The sequence below is a fragment of the Cannabis sativa genome, chromosome 1 (assembly GCF_029168945.1).
Source record: "Cannabis sativa cultivar Pink pepper isolate KNU-18-1 chromosome 1, ASM2916894v1, whole genome shotgun sequence".
Classification (NCBI taxonomy): Eukaryota; Viridiplantae; Streptophyta; class Magnoliopsida; order Rosales; family Cannabaceae; genus Cannabis; species Cannabis sativa.
In genome coordinates, this window is record NC_083601.1 from 67,347,131 (window position 1) to 67,363,237 (window position 16,107).

At 35.6% G+C, this 16,107-nt stretch overlaps 1 protein-coding gene and 1 long non-coding RNA gene across 3 annotated transcripts; one reads left to right on the forward strand and one right to left on the reverse strand.

Moving 5' to 3' along the window:
• Nucleotides 1–1,899: 1,899 nt before the first annotated feature.
• LOC133029629 (uncharacterized) lies at nt 1,900–3,760 on the reverse strand. Of its 2 annotated transcripts, none has more exons than XR_009683757.1 (2): nt 3,403–3,760; nt 1,900–2,130 (listed from the first exon to the last, which is right to left on the reverse strand). It is a non-coding gene; the product is annotated as an uncharacterized LOC133029629 (long non-coding RNA). The 2 variants fall into 2 exon arrangements; XR_009683763.1 differs by lacking the exon at nt 3,403–3,760 and adding an exon at nt 2,609–2,672.
• Nucleotides 3,761–11,530: 7,770 nt separating this feature from the next.
• On the forward strand, nt 11,531–15,844 carry LOC115705049 (NADP-dependent malic enzyme). The gene is made up of 19 exons (XM_030632289.2): nt 11,531–11,935; nt 12,176–12,296; nt 12,382–12,456; nt 12,596–12,747; nt 12,845–12,950; nt 13,036–13,101; nt 13,192–13,287; nt 13,391–13,462; nt 13,551–13,634; nt 13,732–13,830; nt 13,985–14,032; nt 14,119–14,172; nt 14,280–14,378; nt 14,464–14,553; nt 14,664–14,741; nt 14,867–14,941; nt 15,032–15,122; nt 15,273–15,401; nt 15,499–15,844. The coding sequence occupies exons 1-19, from the start codon at nt 11,784–11,786 to the stop codon at nt 15,585–15,587; spliced, it is 1,776 nt and encodes a 591-aa protein (XP_030488149.1). The 5' UTR covers nt 11,531–11,783; the 3' UTR covers nt 15,588–15,844.
• The last annotated feature ends 263 nt before the right edge of the window (nt 15,845–16,107 follow it).

Sequence of the window (16,107 nt, forward strand, 5' to 3'; positions counted from 1 at the left end):
TAATTGCAGTTCAATTAGATTGGCGGTCAATTCACAACCGTCAATCCAGAAAGACAAGGACCGAATCCACCTTGTGGATACTATCAGGTCTCCCGAAGGTAACATGGTTCCAAACCCCGAAGCATAAATATCACATGGCTTATGTAAACTTTCTATCACTCTACTCGATACATATGAATGAGTAGCTCCCGAATCAAATAACACAGTATAAGCACAACCATTAATAGATAACTGACCTGTCACAACTGACGGACTAGCATCAGCATCTGCCTGAGTTATAGTGAAAAGTCGCCCCGGGTTCTGAGCAACATTCTTCTTAGGCTCTTCTTTCTTGGCTTGGGGACAGTCTCTGATAAAGTGGCCCACCATGCCACACTGGAAACATGCCTTGGCTCGGCACTCACCAGGATGATGCTTCTTACATTTAGGACACTCAGGGTATGACCGGAATGAGGACCCGCGGCCTTGACGGCCACCTCTGTTTCCCCGAAACTTTCTATTTCCTCCTGAAGCTCCGGAAGCCTCAGCCTTCCGCTTGTGCTCAGGGTTGCTACTGTCGATCCCCTTACTGAAATTACCACCAGCAGGAGGATTTGATGCCATGGCGGCATCCTTTACAGCCTGCTCTTTCATCACTTGCTGCTCGGCCTCTTCAGCAATTAAGGCCAAGTCTACCACTCTCTTATACAGAGTGTCATGGGATGTGGTAATTTTCAAGTCTCGACTGATTGTAGCATTCAGTCCTCGAACATACTTCTGCTCTGGTGAAATCTGTAGGCACCAGATCACCAGCAAATTTAGATAACCGATCGAATTCCAGAGTATACTCGGCCACAGACATTTTCCCCTGAGTCAACTTCACAAAATCTTCTTGGTGTGAAGTCCTTACAGCCACATTATAGAACTTTTCCTCAAAAAGTTTCTTAAATTCATCCCATGTCATCACACTGACATCCCGGGTTTGATTCACTATGTCCCACCAGACGCGGGCATGATCTTGAAACATAAAGGCCGCACAATTTACTCTCTCAGTTCCCGTCACCCCCATATTATCGAGGATACGGGTAACAGTGCTCATCCACTGATCGGCCTTAATAATATCAATACCTCCCAGAAAAACTGGAGGTTGCAGCTTCACAAACCGCTCGAACACAGAGTCCCGGTGCGGCATAACATACCCTTGGTTACCCACCACTGGCACAGGAGCTGGTGGTAACCCTTGATTAGCTGGGACAGCTTGTTGCCTCAAACGTTGCAACTCTTCTTCTTGACGAAGTATGACACTCCGCATTTCATGAAACATCTGCTGCCAATCGGCGGGAGGATTAGCATTAACAGCCTCCGCATTATCCCCCGGATTTTGCGGAGGTGGAGGCGGTGCTGGTGGATCGGTTCGGGTAGCCCCGGGCTCTACTTGCTCGCCCTGTGGTCTGGATGATTGCGGAGGGTCCATTACTAGTACCCCTGTAATCAACAACCCTAGCGAGTTAAGCACCGATACCACACTTACGCACTTAATGCCTTAAACCCTAACTCATCTATTTACCTCATACATATTTACATAAACAAATAACATTTATAGTATGGCATCACATAACACATACATACTCTAGATGCTTGCATACTGCCTAAAATGGAAAGCGGTAAACAGATGATCACACATACAGTCAAGTATTTACTCTCAATACTTACTGCACCATGAGTCGAGCTTATCTCTGACGACGAATGTACATGTTCAGCCGGTCTACAGGAAGTTTAAAAACCTTGGCGCTCTGATACCAAATTGTAACGCCCTAAATAATTAGGCACGCTACCCAAAATGATTATGAAACCCTAATCCCCTAACCGGGATTACTAATTAAAAACAAATGTGAATTTAAACTTTTATATTAAACAGACTGAAAATAAACTTGTAATATATTTAAACTTTTTCAAACATAGTTGGGATCCCAAAAATATTTACAAAATTATTACAAGTTCTTTCTTACTAGCCGACCTAAGCGGCAAAACAGAATACAAAAGTCAACACTGTTAGACCCATAACCCGCTTGGTCTGAAGTGGCATGAACATGTACATTCTTCGCCCTGCTCCTGAAACTCATGGCTGATCAGCTAATGCCTTACCCTTTCCTGCACAGTAGAGCACCCGTGAGCCAAGCCCAGCAAGACAGTATAAATCATAACAAATATATTATGCTCATTCACATATGTCTGTATAGCACAGACCTGATCATTATTTCATCATGCCCATTTATGTCTACGTGGCATAGACCTATGTGTTGCGCTCACACATCTAATTAAATCTACATGACGTAGACCCACGTGTTACTCTCACACGTCTAAATACATTAAGGCCTTAGAAGCGGTTCATCTCGGTTATGAGTACCGAGTCCAACCTGATTATGCCTTGAGCACATAATCCTTAAATCTCATTTCAATTAACATGGCATGGCATTTATACACATATATCACTAGGGTAATAACCCTAGGGCTATTAGACCGTTCCTATTAGGGTAATAACCCTAATCCCGGTTACTTAAACATTCATGCATATCATTCTCAACATAAGCGCCACTGCGCATACTCTACGTGCTAATCACTGTCTTACCTGTTGTCCCGCAATAGTAGAGATTCCAAATCCCCGGGTGCTCCTGACCAGGTGCCGGTAATCCTAGTCACACACAATCCGGGATTTTCACAAATAGGGTTAACCCCTGATTTCATATTCATAAAATAAATTCATGGCATTTCAAATACAGATAATCACATAGAGCTCGAAAAGAGCTTTCCAACGGTATAAAGAACGTCCCAAACGGAGTCCCGAGTCAAAAGTTATGGCCAAAACAAAATTGAGAAAAACAGAATTTCTCACTGCCAGATCCAGTCGCGACGGCCGAAAATCCCGTCGCGACTACTGGGTTTAGAACACCCCAAAACTCCATTTTTAAGGTCTTAAACATGTTAATTTTCCATAACTTCGAACCTCAACCAAATCACAGAGTAAAAACACAAATTTCATGCTTAAATTCACCACAGAATATGTATCCCACAAATTAGATTAACAACACTCAAGCCAAGCTCAACACTTGAGCAAAATTCAACCTAGAAATCAAGTCTATAATCATGAACATCAAAACCCCAAATACCTCATGCTTGAACACAACAAAAATCAGAACTTAAGGTTAGATTTCAAACACAATATAACCTTAGAAATCTCATCTGAAATTACTAGTAAACATACTCCTCAACTCAACAATATAATCAAGCTAAAACATTAAGATTAACACCAAAATCACCTCTAATTCCACTATCATGCATCCATAATTTTAAGAAAATCAAGAACACCTTAATTCATTACATAACATCAGAAATTAATAAATCAAAATGGCTAAAGATCATTACCACAAGTTCCTCAAGTTCTTCCCAAGCAAGAACATCCACAAAGCTACACCAAATCAAGCCCTTTTTTCTCAAAATCAAGATTTCTAAAAGAAAGGGTTAGAGAGAGAGAGAGGGGTCGGGTGTGAGGGATACAAAAACCAGAAATTCATTTACTTCTCTAAAAAATCAGCTTTTACCAAATATAGAAAATAAAGGTCAAATGACCATTTTGCCCCTAAGGCCAATTTTTCACCTATTCACACATACAAGGGCATTCAAGTAAATTCATACTCAATTATTTTCAAATAAAAATTCAGATTATCACCCATAAATAATAATGCCAAATAAATCAATCAAATTTAGATTTCGGGCCCGAACCCGGTTCGGCCTGAAATTCCCGGGTGTGACTATACCGCGCCAACCTGTCAGAACACACCTGAAAAGACAACGAAGGCATACTATATAATAATATAGTTCTATTAAGCACGTAATTAAATTAATCTCAACAATTTACCCTTCTCGGGTCATAATTACCAAAATGCCCCTGGCTCACCAACGGGGTCTTAACATGTTAAATTCATATAATTTCACATATGTTGAACTATACAATAATATAATTCCTCAATTAACTCATAATTATCTAGTTAGGGTTTTGCTAATTCTTTTCTTAATCCCGGGTATTACACATCTCCCTTTTGTTAGCGTCTCTGTTGCGCTATGGTTGCTTTCCTCGTCGCTAAAGTTGCTCGTACACATCAGGTATTCTCTCTCTCTCTCTCTCTCTCTCTCTCTCTCTCTCTCCCTCTCTCTCTCCCACTATCTATTTGACTCACTCTCTCTCGTTATCTCTGTTTTTTTAGGCAAGGCTTGACTGGGTTTGGTGTAATGACCGCTTTAGTATAAGGATTAGTAAAGGCAATTAGGACTAATTTTTATTATTTTATTATTATTTGTGAATTTATTTAATAATGGATCCCAATATTTAGAAATAAATATTAGAGTTATAATTTCTCAATTCCGGAGATTTTATTAGACTCTAGGGGTATTATTTAGTTTATATGTGGAATATAATATTTTTTGTAATTTTTGTTCGGCGACAACGGAAAATGCGATGGATGGCTAGATTGATCACATGGGTAAGTTTAGAACCTTATTTCTTAGTGGGAAATATTTTAAAAGGAAATAATTATCGGGATTGAGCGGGGTTATGGAATTTGACTATTTTACCCCTAGCTTTAGAAATACTTAAGTTATAACTTAAAGGGCATTTTAGTCTTTTCCTTGACAAGGATAGGTGGCTGCCCTAGGTGATTGACACCTAGCCAAGTGATTTATTCAGCATGAATTAATTTGGGGAAAAGTCCTTTTTCATTTAAGGAAAGAAAGAAAATTAGAAATTTAGACTTTTCTTGAAATTCTCTCTCTCTTTCTTTCGGCTGGGACAAGCAAGGGCAAGGATCAATCCTCTCTTCCATTTTTCTGAGTTTTCAGCAAGTAATCCAAGGGGGGGATCAACCTAAGGTAAGTTCTAATGAAACCCTTTTTAGTTTTCAAGCTTTTGAGTTAGGTTGAATATGTAATTCTTGGTTTTAGGAGCTGTTTGAGTTTAATATTGGTTTGGTTCGAATTCTAGGGTTAGGTTGAGTTGAATTTAGCCCATAGCAGCTGGTTTTGAGGTTATTGATTGGTTTAATGCAACTTTGAATAGTGAGTTCAAAGCTTTGAGCTTTAATGGCAAATTAATTTTGAATGGTTTGTTCTGTGAAATACTGCCTGGATTTTGTTGCTTATGCACTAATTAGGTACTCTGGAAGGTTTCATGGCATTTGGTGGAAGATTGAGCATTGAATGAAATGCTTTGGGGAAACTGGTGCAAACCGGCTAGCCGGTTTGCAGGGCCACAAAAACCGGCTAGCCGGTTTTGGCAGGGTTCCCCGGGCCTTTCATTTTCTCAATTTTTGCCTTTTCAATGCCTCGGATGGGTGTTTCCCCATTTCCAGAGTTAGAATAACCCCTCTAGGGTATAGCAGAACCTATGTTTTAGTTTTGGGTTCTCGGGATTAGGGTTTTGAATCATGTAACTTACCAAGTTTCAAAATGTGATTAGGGCATCCATCTAGCACGAGATTTCCGTTCAGGTAGGCCAGCACGTTTGAATTCGGAAAACAGGTAAGAACTGAATATAACGTGTGATATAAATATCTGGGTGTATGTATATGTATGATATATATATGCATGCTGTGTGTATCCTTGTATATGTTTGGGTGATATCATAGCGACACAACCATTGTGTCGGTTCAGCAGTACAGGCATCGTACTGGTTAAGAGTGTTATTCACCCTGGAAAGTATGTTTTGGTACTATCATAGCGACACAACCATTGTGTCGGTTCAGCAGTACAGGCATCGTACTGGTTAAGAGTGATATCATGGCCAATCATACTTTTGGATGCTATTGATGCTATCATAGCGGCACGAACATAGTGCCGGTCCTACAGCACGATTATAGTGCTAGTAGGAGTGATATCATGGTCAGTAGCACAAGCAGTTAGAACGTTCTTGCTCATCTGTTAAGCCCCGTAGATAGGTGTATGGGCGCCTATTTACAGGTCGGAATTTATGTGATATGTTATATGCATTTCTTACTGAGTCTGTCGACTCACAGTTTCTACTTTCATGTGTAGGTAAAGGAAAGGCGAAGGCTGAACAGGAGTGGACCTGAGCTCGGGTGAGATTGTACATGTCAAAGCAGCGCGACCTGGAGTGTTCGGTCTCGGGACATCTGGGAATTTGTATTTTGGTAGTCGCTGTGCGACCTGTAATAAATGTATATTTTGAAAAGTTAATTTTATAAAGTTTGAAAACGGGATCCCGATATATGTAAATATTTTATTATATTATAAAGTTTAATAATTAACATAAAAGTTTTAAATTGACACGTTTTTTGAGAAAAATCTTTGATTAGCAAAGATTGCACAATAATTGAAAAGCACTGTAGCGTGCCTTAGCATTAGGGCGTTACATTTGGGGTGGCTAAAAAATAAATAAGAAAATGGGTTTGGGGTGGTAGGGGCATAGCTTGGCTGGGTTCGCGGTGGTGGGGTGAGTCTTGCAGGTGGCGGTGGCATATAATCTGAGATTTGGAACCGACTTCAGATTTAGTTTTTTTGTTTTTTTGTTTTTTTTTTGTAGTTTGCGTCTTTGCAAAACCGTTGGGATGACTAAAAAATGGGGATTTTCATGTTCTACGTCAATTTATAACTGACGGTGTTGTTCATCTGCGTCATTTGACAGCCAATGAAAAAAAAAATACTATTTGTGTTTATGATTATTACGTTAGTTTTGACAATCGAAACAAATCTCTTATATGTTACTAAAAAAATAATGGAAAACCCTCCTTCATAGTAGTGCGTAAGAAACTCACTAGAATCTTATTCTGGTAATCTTGAGTTTTAGACATTGTGGGAAAATTACAACTAAAGTGAGGAATCAAAACAATTAAAACTTAATCAACAAACAATTAGTAATGACAAGATTAACAATCCATACACAATGATCGGAGATTAAAGCATGGATGAACAGAGTATTAAAAGAACAGAATTGATAAAACAATAAAATAATAAAATCAACACTAAGATATATACTGGTTTAAGTCCAATAAATCGATATGATCTATGACTCTACTTTAGTTCTGGAACACAACCAAAATCCTTTTTATTGATTGAACAAGAACATGGTACAATACACTCAAGATCGATTCTCTGTGGATTCTCTCAAAGTATTTATCTCTCACACTCTTCTCCAAGAATCTTCTTCATACAAAAAACTAAACCCAATCTCTCTCTTTTCTCTGTACCTCTCTCTGTACCTCTCAATTTTTCTCTCTTAAGATCACCTCTCGAAACTCATCTGATCTCGTTCTCTTCTCTCTGTAAAGCTAAGTAGTGGTATTTATAGATTCAGGATATGAATTCCAGAGTCGGTGGTTGCAGATGCTAAGTTGTTAAGTTAGTTGGGACTTAACAAACTCCTTGTAACACAGTATCTCCATGTCAGCATAAGATAAAGTACTTATGAAAGAGATGTACGCTTCCTGGAAGAAAGACCAAAGTGTATGCTGAAGGGACTTCCTAGATTGGAAAGGCCACAATTGGAGCCGACTATCTAGGACTCACTTCCAGGAGGGAACAATTAGCCATCCTAAACTTCCTTTTGGAGGAAGACTAACTTTTCCGAAGACTTCTTCCAAATGGACAAGTTACACTTTCGGGAACGTCTTTCAAGATGTTATCTAACTTTTCATAACCAAAACAATTATCAGAAATCTTTATATTTGGAGGAACTATATCACAAACCTATTATCATTAATTAATGTATCAAAATAGAGTAAATTGTTACTACTATTTGGAGTCAAACCACTACAAATCCTGCTATCAGTCATTTAATTTTAACTCTTTCATATATATACTCAGCAGTCAGCATCATTGACTAAATCTTCACTCACCAATAATTTTGTTCAAATTTGTCCAGCATTAGAGTAAAATGGAAGAAGGGCTTCAGATATAAAAAAAAAAATGGAAGAAGGGCAATAAAAGTTACCATAATTTTTTTCTCCCAAAAAAAAGTTTCCATAATATTTTGGTGGAAATCCTTTCCTGAGTAATAGTTTGACATTTTCAAACACCACATGCATTCACAATTTATGTTTTCAGCCAATTTAGAAACAAAATGGCAGACAATAGTAAAGTTATCATCTTTATAAATTGCTTTATTATTTATTATATGCATTATTGGAGTGAGATACAACACTGCTTGTTTATTATTTTTGTAAAAAAACATGTGACAACAATGTTTTGAATATCCATAAAAATATTCTTGAGCCGCCTCCCTCCCATCATTATCTATTTGGTAGGGTCCTCTCCCGCACTAAATAATGTGACACCCACCTTATCTTATGCCTCAAACATAAAATTTACTATATAAATACGACTATTCCATTTAAAAAACAGAAGATACTATATACGATACTTTGTAGTTGCTATTAGTTAATAATAATTTGCTACATTATGATGCCAACATTTAAAATGTAAAATAAAAGAAAGAGTAAACTAAATCTGTTAACAATCATCACTACCTATATGCTAGTATGCTACTATGTTTTCTTAGAAACTATATGCAACTATTTTATACTCATTCTTACTCTACATGTTAAATAATTATATGAATGATATGAATGGATCCATAATTTAGAGTATTTTTTTTTTATCTTGACATATATGATTATTCTCGGAGAAATTTAAATAACACTAATTATTACGAATATTCAAATAAAATTAAAATATTTACTAGCAGTTATGCTAGTATTTTCTTAAAATAGTGAGTACTCAAAATATAAATTACTAGGCAAAAAAAATAAAAGTAAAAATTAAAAGAAGACAAGAGAATTATAGTGGTTCAGTTAGAGTTTGATTTGCTTAGTCTATTTTTGGTAATAATTTAGCTTAATTTATTTGATTTGGATCACCCTTTTATATAAAGAGCAAGTATCCTTTAAAATTATATAACTGGTAAGTTTAGACCGTTTTTACAATAAATGAATGTATTAAATCAAAATAAACATTTAAAGAATAAATCAAGAAAAATTTCGTCCGTTCTTGATTTGGCTGCAACAATGTATGCAACTTGATAATCCGCAACTCGTCTATTCATATTCCAACACACGAGCTCGTGAGCTCTATGGTGTTGTACTCACAGGATGGGCCTTTGGGCCTACGTTGTTGAATGTATGCATTCACCTTTGATCGCATAGTCAGACATTCTATGCGTTGACAACGTGAGACATGCGAGTCTCTGACGAGTTGTCAAACACATTAGTCATTCGAACCAAACCTATGTAAAGAGATGATCTTTACTCATTGCAGGAAATATATATTTGATCATTGCATATAATCAGTATATGCGCGACTAGTATTAACTTCTCTTGGTCCTGGTTATTCTTTGACTATGCGGGGCATGGTATGCGACTAGGCTCTGTCTCGGTCGCATCTTCTCGCAAGTTCACATCAAGCAAGGTGAACTAATCATTCTTTCTGATCGCACTAGTTTCTGTGTCCATACTTCTTCTTTCTACAGTTAACAACATAGTAGTGGATACTTGCGACAAATTATCTTTTCCCGCGAAGACTGACTCCACGTGGTAACTTTTCACGAGATTGGGCTCATATTTTTAGGTAAAAAATTCGCACTATAACAATGATCATATATAAAGTGTGAAATTAATCAAACATATATGAAATATGAACTATGAACTAAGGATTCAAACCTCTAGCTATTGATTTTTTTTTTAGCTTTAATCTCACACAAGTTTTGGATTCACAAAAGAAAATTAAACTTAGTTAGTGTGAGTATTCAGACTTTCAAGCTCTCTCTACTTTCTTTAGATGTATTTACTGTGCTTCACTAAATGAATAGTGAGCTCAGGGACCGAGACCCTATATTTATATAAGTGAGACTTTTCATCAAAGTCTCTGCCACATTAATTGTCAGAATATTTTGACAATTAATTCTGAAAATTAAATCGAGTAACTGAAATATTTAGTAATTAAATTTCACCATAATTATAATATTTTAATTAATTATTAAATAATAAATTATATTAAGGGTTTTTTTTTTTTTATTTTTACACTTGAAAACAGTTTTTTTTTTTTTTTTTTTTTTTTTTTTGCATTTTTACGGAATTCTACATAGAAACTCCTATTGCAACTAGCGCTGCATTCTAAATTGCAACAAAAATCGTATAGAAACTCCTATTGCAACTAGCGCTGCAACCACTTTAGAAACCCAAACTGTAAATTTGAAAAAAAAAAGTTAACAATATAGTATATGGGGTAATTCCCCTTATATTAATTAATTAAATTAAATAAAATAGGATAAATACCATTTTGGATCCTGTGTTTTGTAAAAGTTACCAATTGGACCATCTGTTTTGTTAAATGACAAAATGGAGCCTATATTTTCCTAAATGGTAAAAATAGGACCCTCAACTCAATTTTTAACAATTTTATTTTTTAATATAACTAACTTTAAGACAATTTCTAACACGAACAGATACAGAAAAATGTAACCAATTTTATTATGACTTCTATAGATTAGATTATTATTAAGTTTTATTTTGACAAAAAAATTAGTTCAAGATCCTATTTGTACAATTTTGGAAAATACATGATCCATTTTATCATTTTAAAAAATAGATGTACTTATAATAATAGGGTAAATAGCGGTATAAGTACCCAAAATTTTATATTTGTAAGCGGCATAAACCAATGCTTAAATAGAGTACACACATTAATGTTTGTAAAATTTTAATTTTTCTGGCACACATAAGACCTAAATTCTTGATCATTGGGTCTAGATAAAAATATGTAATATCAGTTACTTCTAAATATTCTTTTAATAAATTCAAAACAGAGTCTGTACTTTATAGACTGACGAAACTGGAAGAAAATTACAGTTTTACAAACATTAGGTACTTATGTCGCTAAAAAGAAACATTGAATTTATGCCGCTTATAAATATAAAATTTTGAGTACTTATACCGCTATTTACCCATAATAATATTACTTTTCTCCTTATCGGTGGTAGGCACATCTAAATTTTTAGCAAGAAGTTATAATTTGTTTATTTTTATACATACAATGATCTACACTTTAAGTATAGTAGACATTTTATTTACCTTTTAAAATTTTTAAATAATTAAATGATTTCAAAGATTTAATTGCATACATATTTATTTCTTAAGACAAACATGATGTCCTAAATTTAAATTCTCCTAAATATTTATATATATATATATTAATAATCTTTTAAAGCATGCAAACAAATAGTAAAACGTTGATGCATAAAGAATATCAATCTAAACTCATTCAACTAATATTATTGGTTAAGTACCGTAAAAAGTATCTCAAAACTGAAGCACATGAAAAATTGTCCAAATATATTATATTATGATATATTAAACGAGTTTATCCAAACATCCTAAACATTTTAATGTAATAAAAAGCCTTAATTATCCCAATTCCCTCCCCATGTTTGAAAATTGAAACCAGTCCACTCAAGTAGTGACATAATAATTTAATAAATGGACTATACTCTTTAACGGTGTGAAAACAAAAACAAAATATGGTAGAAGTCATAACACTAAATTATTATTATTATATTTACATTTTTCTTTTCATTATTTTGTCGTTACCTTTGATTTGACTAAGCATTATTTGTTTTCATTTTCAAGAGAAAAAGTCTTCATCTTTCACTATATAATTGGTATGCAACTTAATTCTGTTAAGCTCATTCAGGCAAACCTGTTGTTGTGTTTGTAATAAAGAGAGAACTGAATTGAGAACTGAGAATGGAAAGCACTATGAAAGAAATGAGGGATGGTGTTTCAGTCCTCGACTTGGACCCCAAATCCACCGTTGGTGGCGGAGTTGAGGACGTGTACGGCGAGGATCGTGCCACAGAGGACCAACTCGTCACCCCTTGGACCTTCTCCGTCGCCAGGTGAACTAGTCTTTTTATTTTTAGCTTTACCATATTAAGGGTGGTGACTAGTGATGGTGATCAGAGCTGATTTATTGTTAATTTTGGAGTTTTGAGATTATATATTTACTTGGTTGAATAATTGTCCATGTTTTTTTCTATCTGGGTTTGTGTTTAAATTCTTGGGACCCTCTTAATTTGGTCTAAGTATCTAGAAAAAAAAAATTTAACGATTGTTGGGATATTGTGATTGTGATGTAGTGGATATTCTTTACTGAGGGATCCCCAACACAACAAAGGACTTGCATTTACTCAAAATGAAAGAGACTCCCATTACTTGCGAGGGCTTCTTCCTCCGGCTGTTGTGAATCAAGAGCTTCAGGTTTGGTTTTGGAATTATGGAAACTAACATTTATGAACAAAAAGTAAAAGTGTTGACCTTTAACCTTTAATTTTCTCATTACCAGGAGAGAAAGTTGATGAACAGCATCAGACAATATCAAGTTCCACTGCAAAAATATGTAGCCATGATGGACCTTCAGGTAGCATTCTTTTTTGTTAAATCAATTTAGTTGAGGTTTTTCAACTTGAAATCTGCATAATGTGTCTTATAATATCTCCTGCTAAGAAGTGATCTTTTCAGAATTAAGGAAATGGGAGGTGGTTTTTTGTTTTTTTCAGGAGAGGAATCAAAGGCTTTTCTACAAACTTCTTGTTGACAATGTTGAGGAGTTGCTCCCAGTTGTTTACACTCCAACAGTTGGTGAAGCTTGTCAAAAATATGGGAGCATTTTCAGGCGTCCTCAGGGTCTTTACATAAGTTTGAATGAGAAGTGTGTATAGTTGTTTCATTACCCTGTGAATTCGAACAATTTAGAGTGGGGGAGTTCATTAGACTAAATTTGAAACTTTTTTTTATAACTTTTGTAGGGGAAAAATTCTAGAGGTGCTGAAGAATTGGCCAGAAAGGAGTATTCAAGTTATTGTTGTTACTGATGGTGAGCGTATTTTAGGACTTGGGGACCTTGGTTGTCAGGTATGAAAGATGTTTAATTAAGAGTTTGTTTGATCATCAGAAGAATAAAGTAGGCCTCATATCATATGACCTTAATTTTGTTCAGGGTATGGGGATTCCTGTAGGAAAATTGGCTTTGTACACGGCACTAGGAGGGCTTCGTCCTTCATCGGTAAGCATTTTTCAGGATATAGTTTCCACATTTTAGTTTTGATGCATTAAATGATCCAGCTTTGTAAGAAATTTGTGTTTCCTTTTGTAGTGTTTGCCTGTAACAATTGATGTGGGGACTAACAATGAGGAGTTGTTGAATAACGAATTCTACATTGGACTTAGGCAAAGGAGAGCAACTGGGAAGGTCTAGTAACTTCTTGTTACATTTTATTGATGTGTAAGGTTATAGTTTCCACTTTCAAAATGCAGTTAAATCAGCCTTGAGAATCTGTTTGCATTATGTACAGGAATATTCTGAGCTTTTGCACGAGTTCATGACCGCAGTTAAGCAAAACTATGGGGAAAAAGTTCTTGTGCAGGTAAACATTTGATTTTAAAGCTACATTTTCAGCATATGCATGGATTTACTTGAGGTTTTCAGCATTCTATTTCTGTTGATGTTTGCAGTTCGAAGATTTTGCAAACCACAATGCTTTTGATCTGCTAGCGAAATATGGAACCACGCATCTTGTCTTCAACGATGATATACAGGCATGAAGTAGATTTATTGTCAAGCTTGTACGTATGAAGACTTACTATTCTTGTCCTTTTCAACATGTTTGAAAGAAGTTGGATATTTTTGTTGCAGGGCACGGCTTCTGTTGTTCTTGCTGGAGTTGTGGCTGCTTTGAATTTGATTGGAGGCTCTTTGAATGAGCACAAATTCTTGTTTCTTGGTGCTGGGGAAGTATGACCAATTCTTCTCTTCACCCACTTTTCTTATTCAGTAATCGATTTTACAATTGGAAGACATGGATAAATTTTGATGTTGGATTTTTTTTTTCTTAGCTTTATAGTTATAATTGATATTAACTGACCTATTTGTGGCTTCATGATTGTAGGCTGGAACTGGTATAGCAGAGCTTATAGCTCTTGAGGTTTCGAAGCGGGTAATTATCTTACTGCTTCAGAATTGTGTCATATGTAGTTTTGGTTACCTTGGATTTTAGCATAATAGTTTATTTGTCACTTGTAGACAAAGGTTCCGTTGGAAGAGACACGAAAGAAGATCTGGCTTGTGGATTCAAAGGTTGCATAAAGCTCAACAAAATAATGATCTTAATTGATAATCATTGCTACTTTTCTTTTCTGTTTCTTCTCTTCGAGTTTTATAAATCCGGTAAACTATTTATACAGGGATTGATTGTTAGCTCTCGCAAAGATTCACTTCAGCACTTTAAGCAGCCTTGGGCTCATGAACATGAACCTGTCAAGGATCTCCTAAGTGCTGTCAAGGTAAGTTAATATTTAAATACAATTGAATCCCAATCACAATATTTAAAAGTAGTTGATCTTTCATTGTACTTTTGTACTTCTTCAGGCAATTAAACCAACAGTTCTCATTGGATCTTCCGGGGTTGGAAGAACATTTACAAAGGAAGTGATCGAAGCTGTGTCCTCCTATAATGAGGTATCCCTCCCTCCTGTATTTCCTTCCCCTGTATTTTTCCTTCCTCTGTTGTGTTATCTCTCTATTTCCATCTCTCTTCACTGACATTGCTGTAAATGAATGATTTGCAGAAACCTCTCATTCTGGCTTTGTCTAATCCAACCTCACAGTCAGAATGCACAGCAGAAGAAGCTTACACTTGGAGTGAGGTATTCAACCCCTACTTCTATCTATCATTCCTTAGTCAAGGAATTTAGTTTCCAAATAACTAGACAAGATACAATGCCAGAGGACATAACATTAACCTCTCTTTTGGCTATTGTTTTGTTTATAGGGGCGTGCAATTTTCGCAAGTGGAAGTCCATTTGATCCTTTCGAGTACAATGGGAAAGTCTATGTCTCTGGACAGGTTGAAATATTCCCTACTTACACTCTTACAATAAAAGTTAGATTCTACTTAGAGATTACTCTCAACTTTGCATTTTTATTTTCAATTCAGGCCAACAATGCTTACATCTTCCCTGGATTCGGTCTTGGTTTGGTAATCTCTGGAGCAATCCGTGTACATGATGACATGCTTCTGGCAGCCTGTAAGTGGATAAATATTTGTGAAACTTTTCATTAAATCAGAAAGAAAAGGCCCAAATTTCTGTTTCTTATTTAGTAATAGGTGTGGGAATGAGAGTAAATTGGCAAATGATTAATTCTCTTTCTTCTTTTGGTTTCTTTTTGTAAAACAGCTGAAGCCTTGGCAGGACAAGTTTCAAAGGAGAATTATGATATGGGACTGATATACCCACCATTTTCTAACATCAGAAAAATTTCAGCTCAGATAGCTGCCAGTGTTGCTGCCAAGGCATATGAACTTGGTAAGTGTTCCATTTCTCCAACCAAGATATGACACACAAATACATATATATTATTTAGTTTGTATTTAATTTGAATTTCGTGTGTATGTTTATTTAGGCCTGGCTACTCGTCTTCCTCGTCCGGCTGATCTTTTCAAGTATGCTGAGAGTTGTATGTATACTCCTAACTATCGCAGCTACCGCTGAGCAATCAGACTAGCTTTGTTCTGGCCCTTTGAAAGCCTTTTCTTTTAAATTTCACTATGAGAGCTTTATCATGGTAGTGTGTTTATTTGTTTCTACCATCTTTAATGAATAAACATCTGAATAACAAATTTGTAAGGACTCTTATAATAATGATTTGAAAGTGTCCCTTTGTTCAGTGAGAGGATGGTTTTTGTATCTAAACTCTACTATGTATAATAGCTTAAATTTAATAAAATGTCACCAGTTTCTTTCCTAAATAGTAAATAGGCAAACCATAGACAGTTTTGATCACTGAAGGCATCTCCAATTCACTACATCAAAAACACTTTTACCTTATTTTAATATAAAATATCTCTCCAACCCAAAATCAAATTTATTATCATTTTAATGTAAATGCACTATTAACCACTAACATTAGTGTCACCACCATTTCATTTGAGAGGTAAATAACACATAGATACTCTTATAGTTGTTACAATATTATATTTATATCATTTTTTCTATTTTAATTTAAGTTTCT

What these genes read in the sequence shown, in the direction of transcription:
- LOC115705049 (XM_030632289.2), top strand. Translation starts at nt 11,784, where the DNA reads ATGGAAAGCACTATGAAAGAAATGAGGGATGGTGTTTCAGTCCTCGAC. An exon ending in GGGAAAAAGTTCTTGTGCAG is followed by an intron (nt 13,463 to 13,550) that starts GTAAACATTTGA and finishes TGATGTTTGCAG; the next exon opens with TTCGAAGATTTTGCAAACCA. An exon ending in CTCTTGAGGTTTCGAAGCGG is followed by an intron (nt 14,033 to 14,118) that starts GTAATTATCTTA and finishes TGTCACTTGTAG; the next exon opens with ACAAAGGTTCCGTTGGAAGA.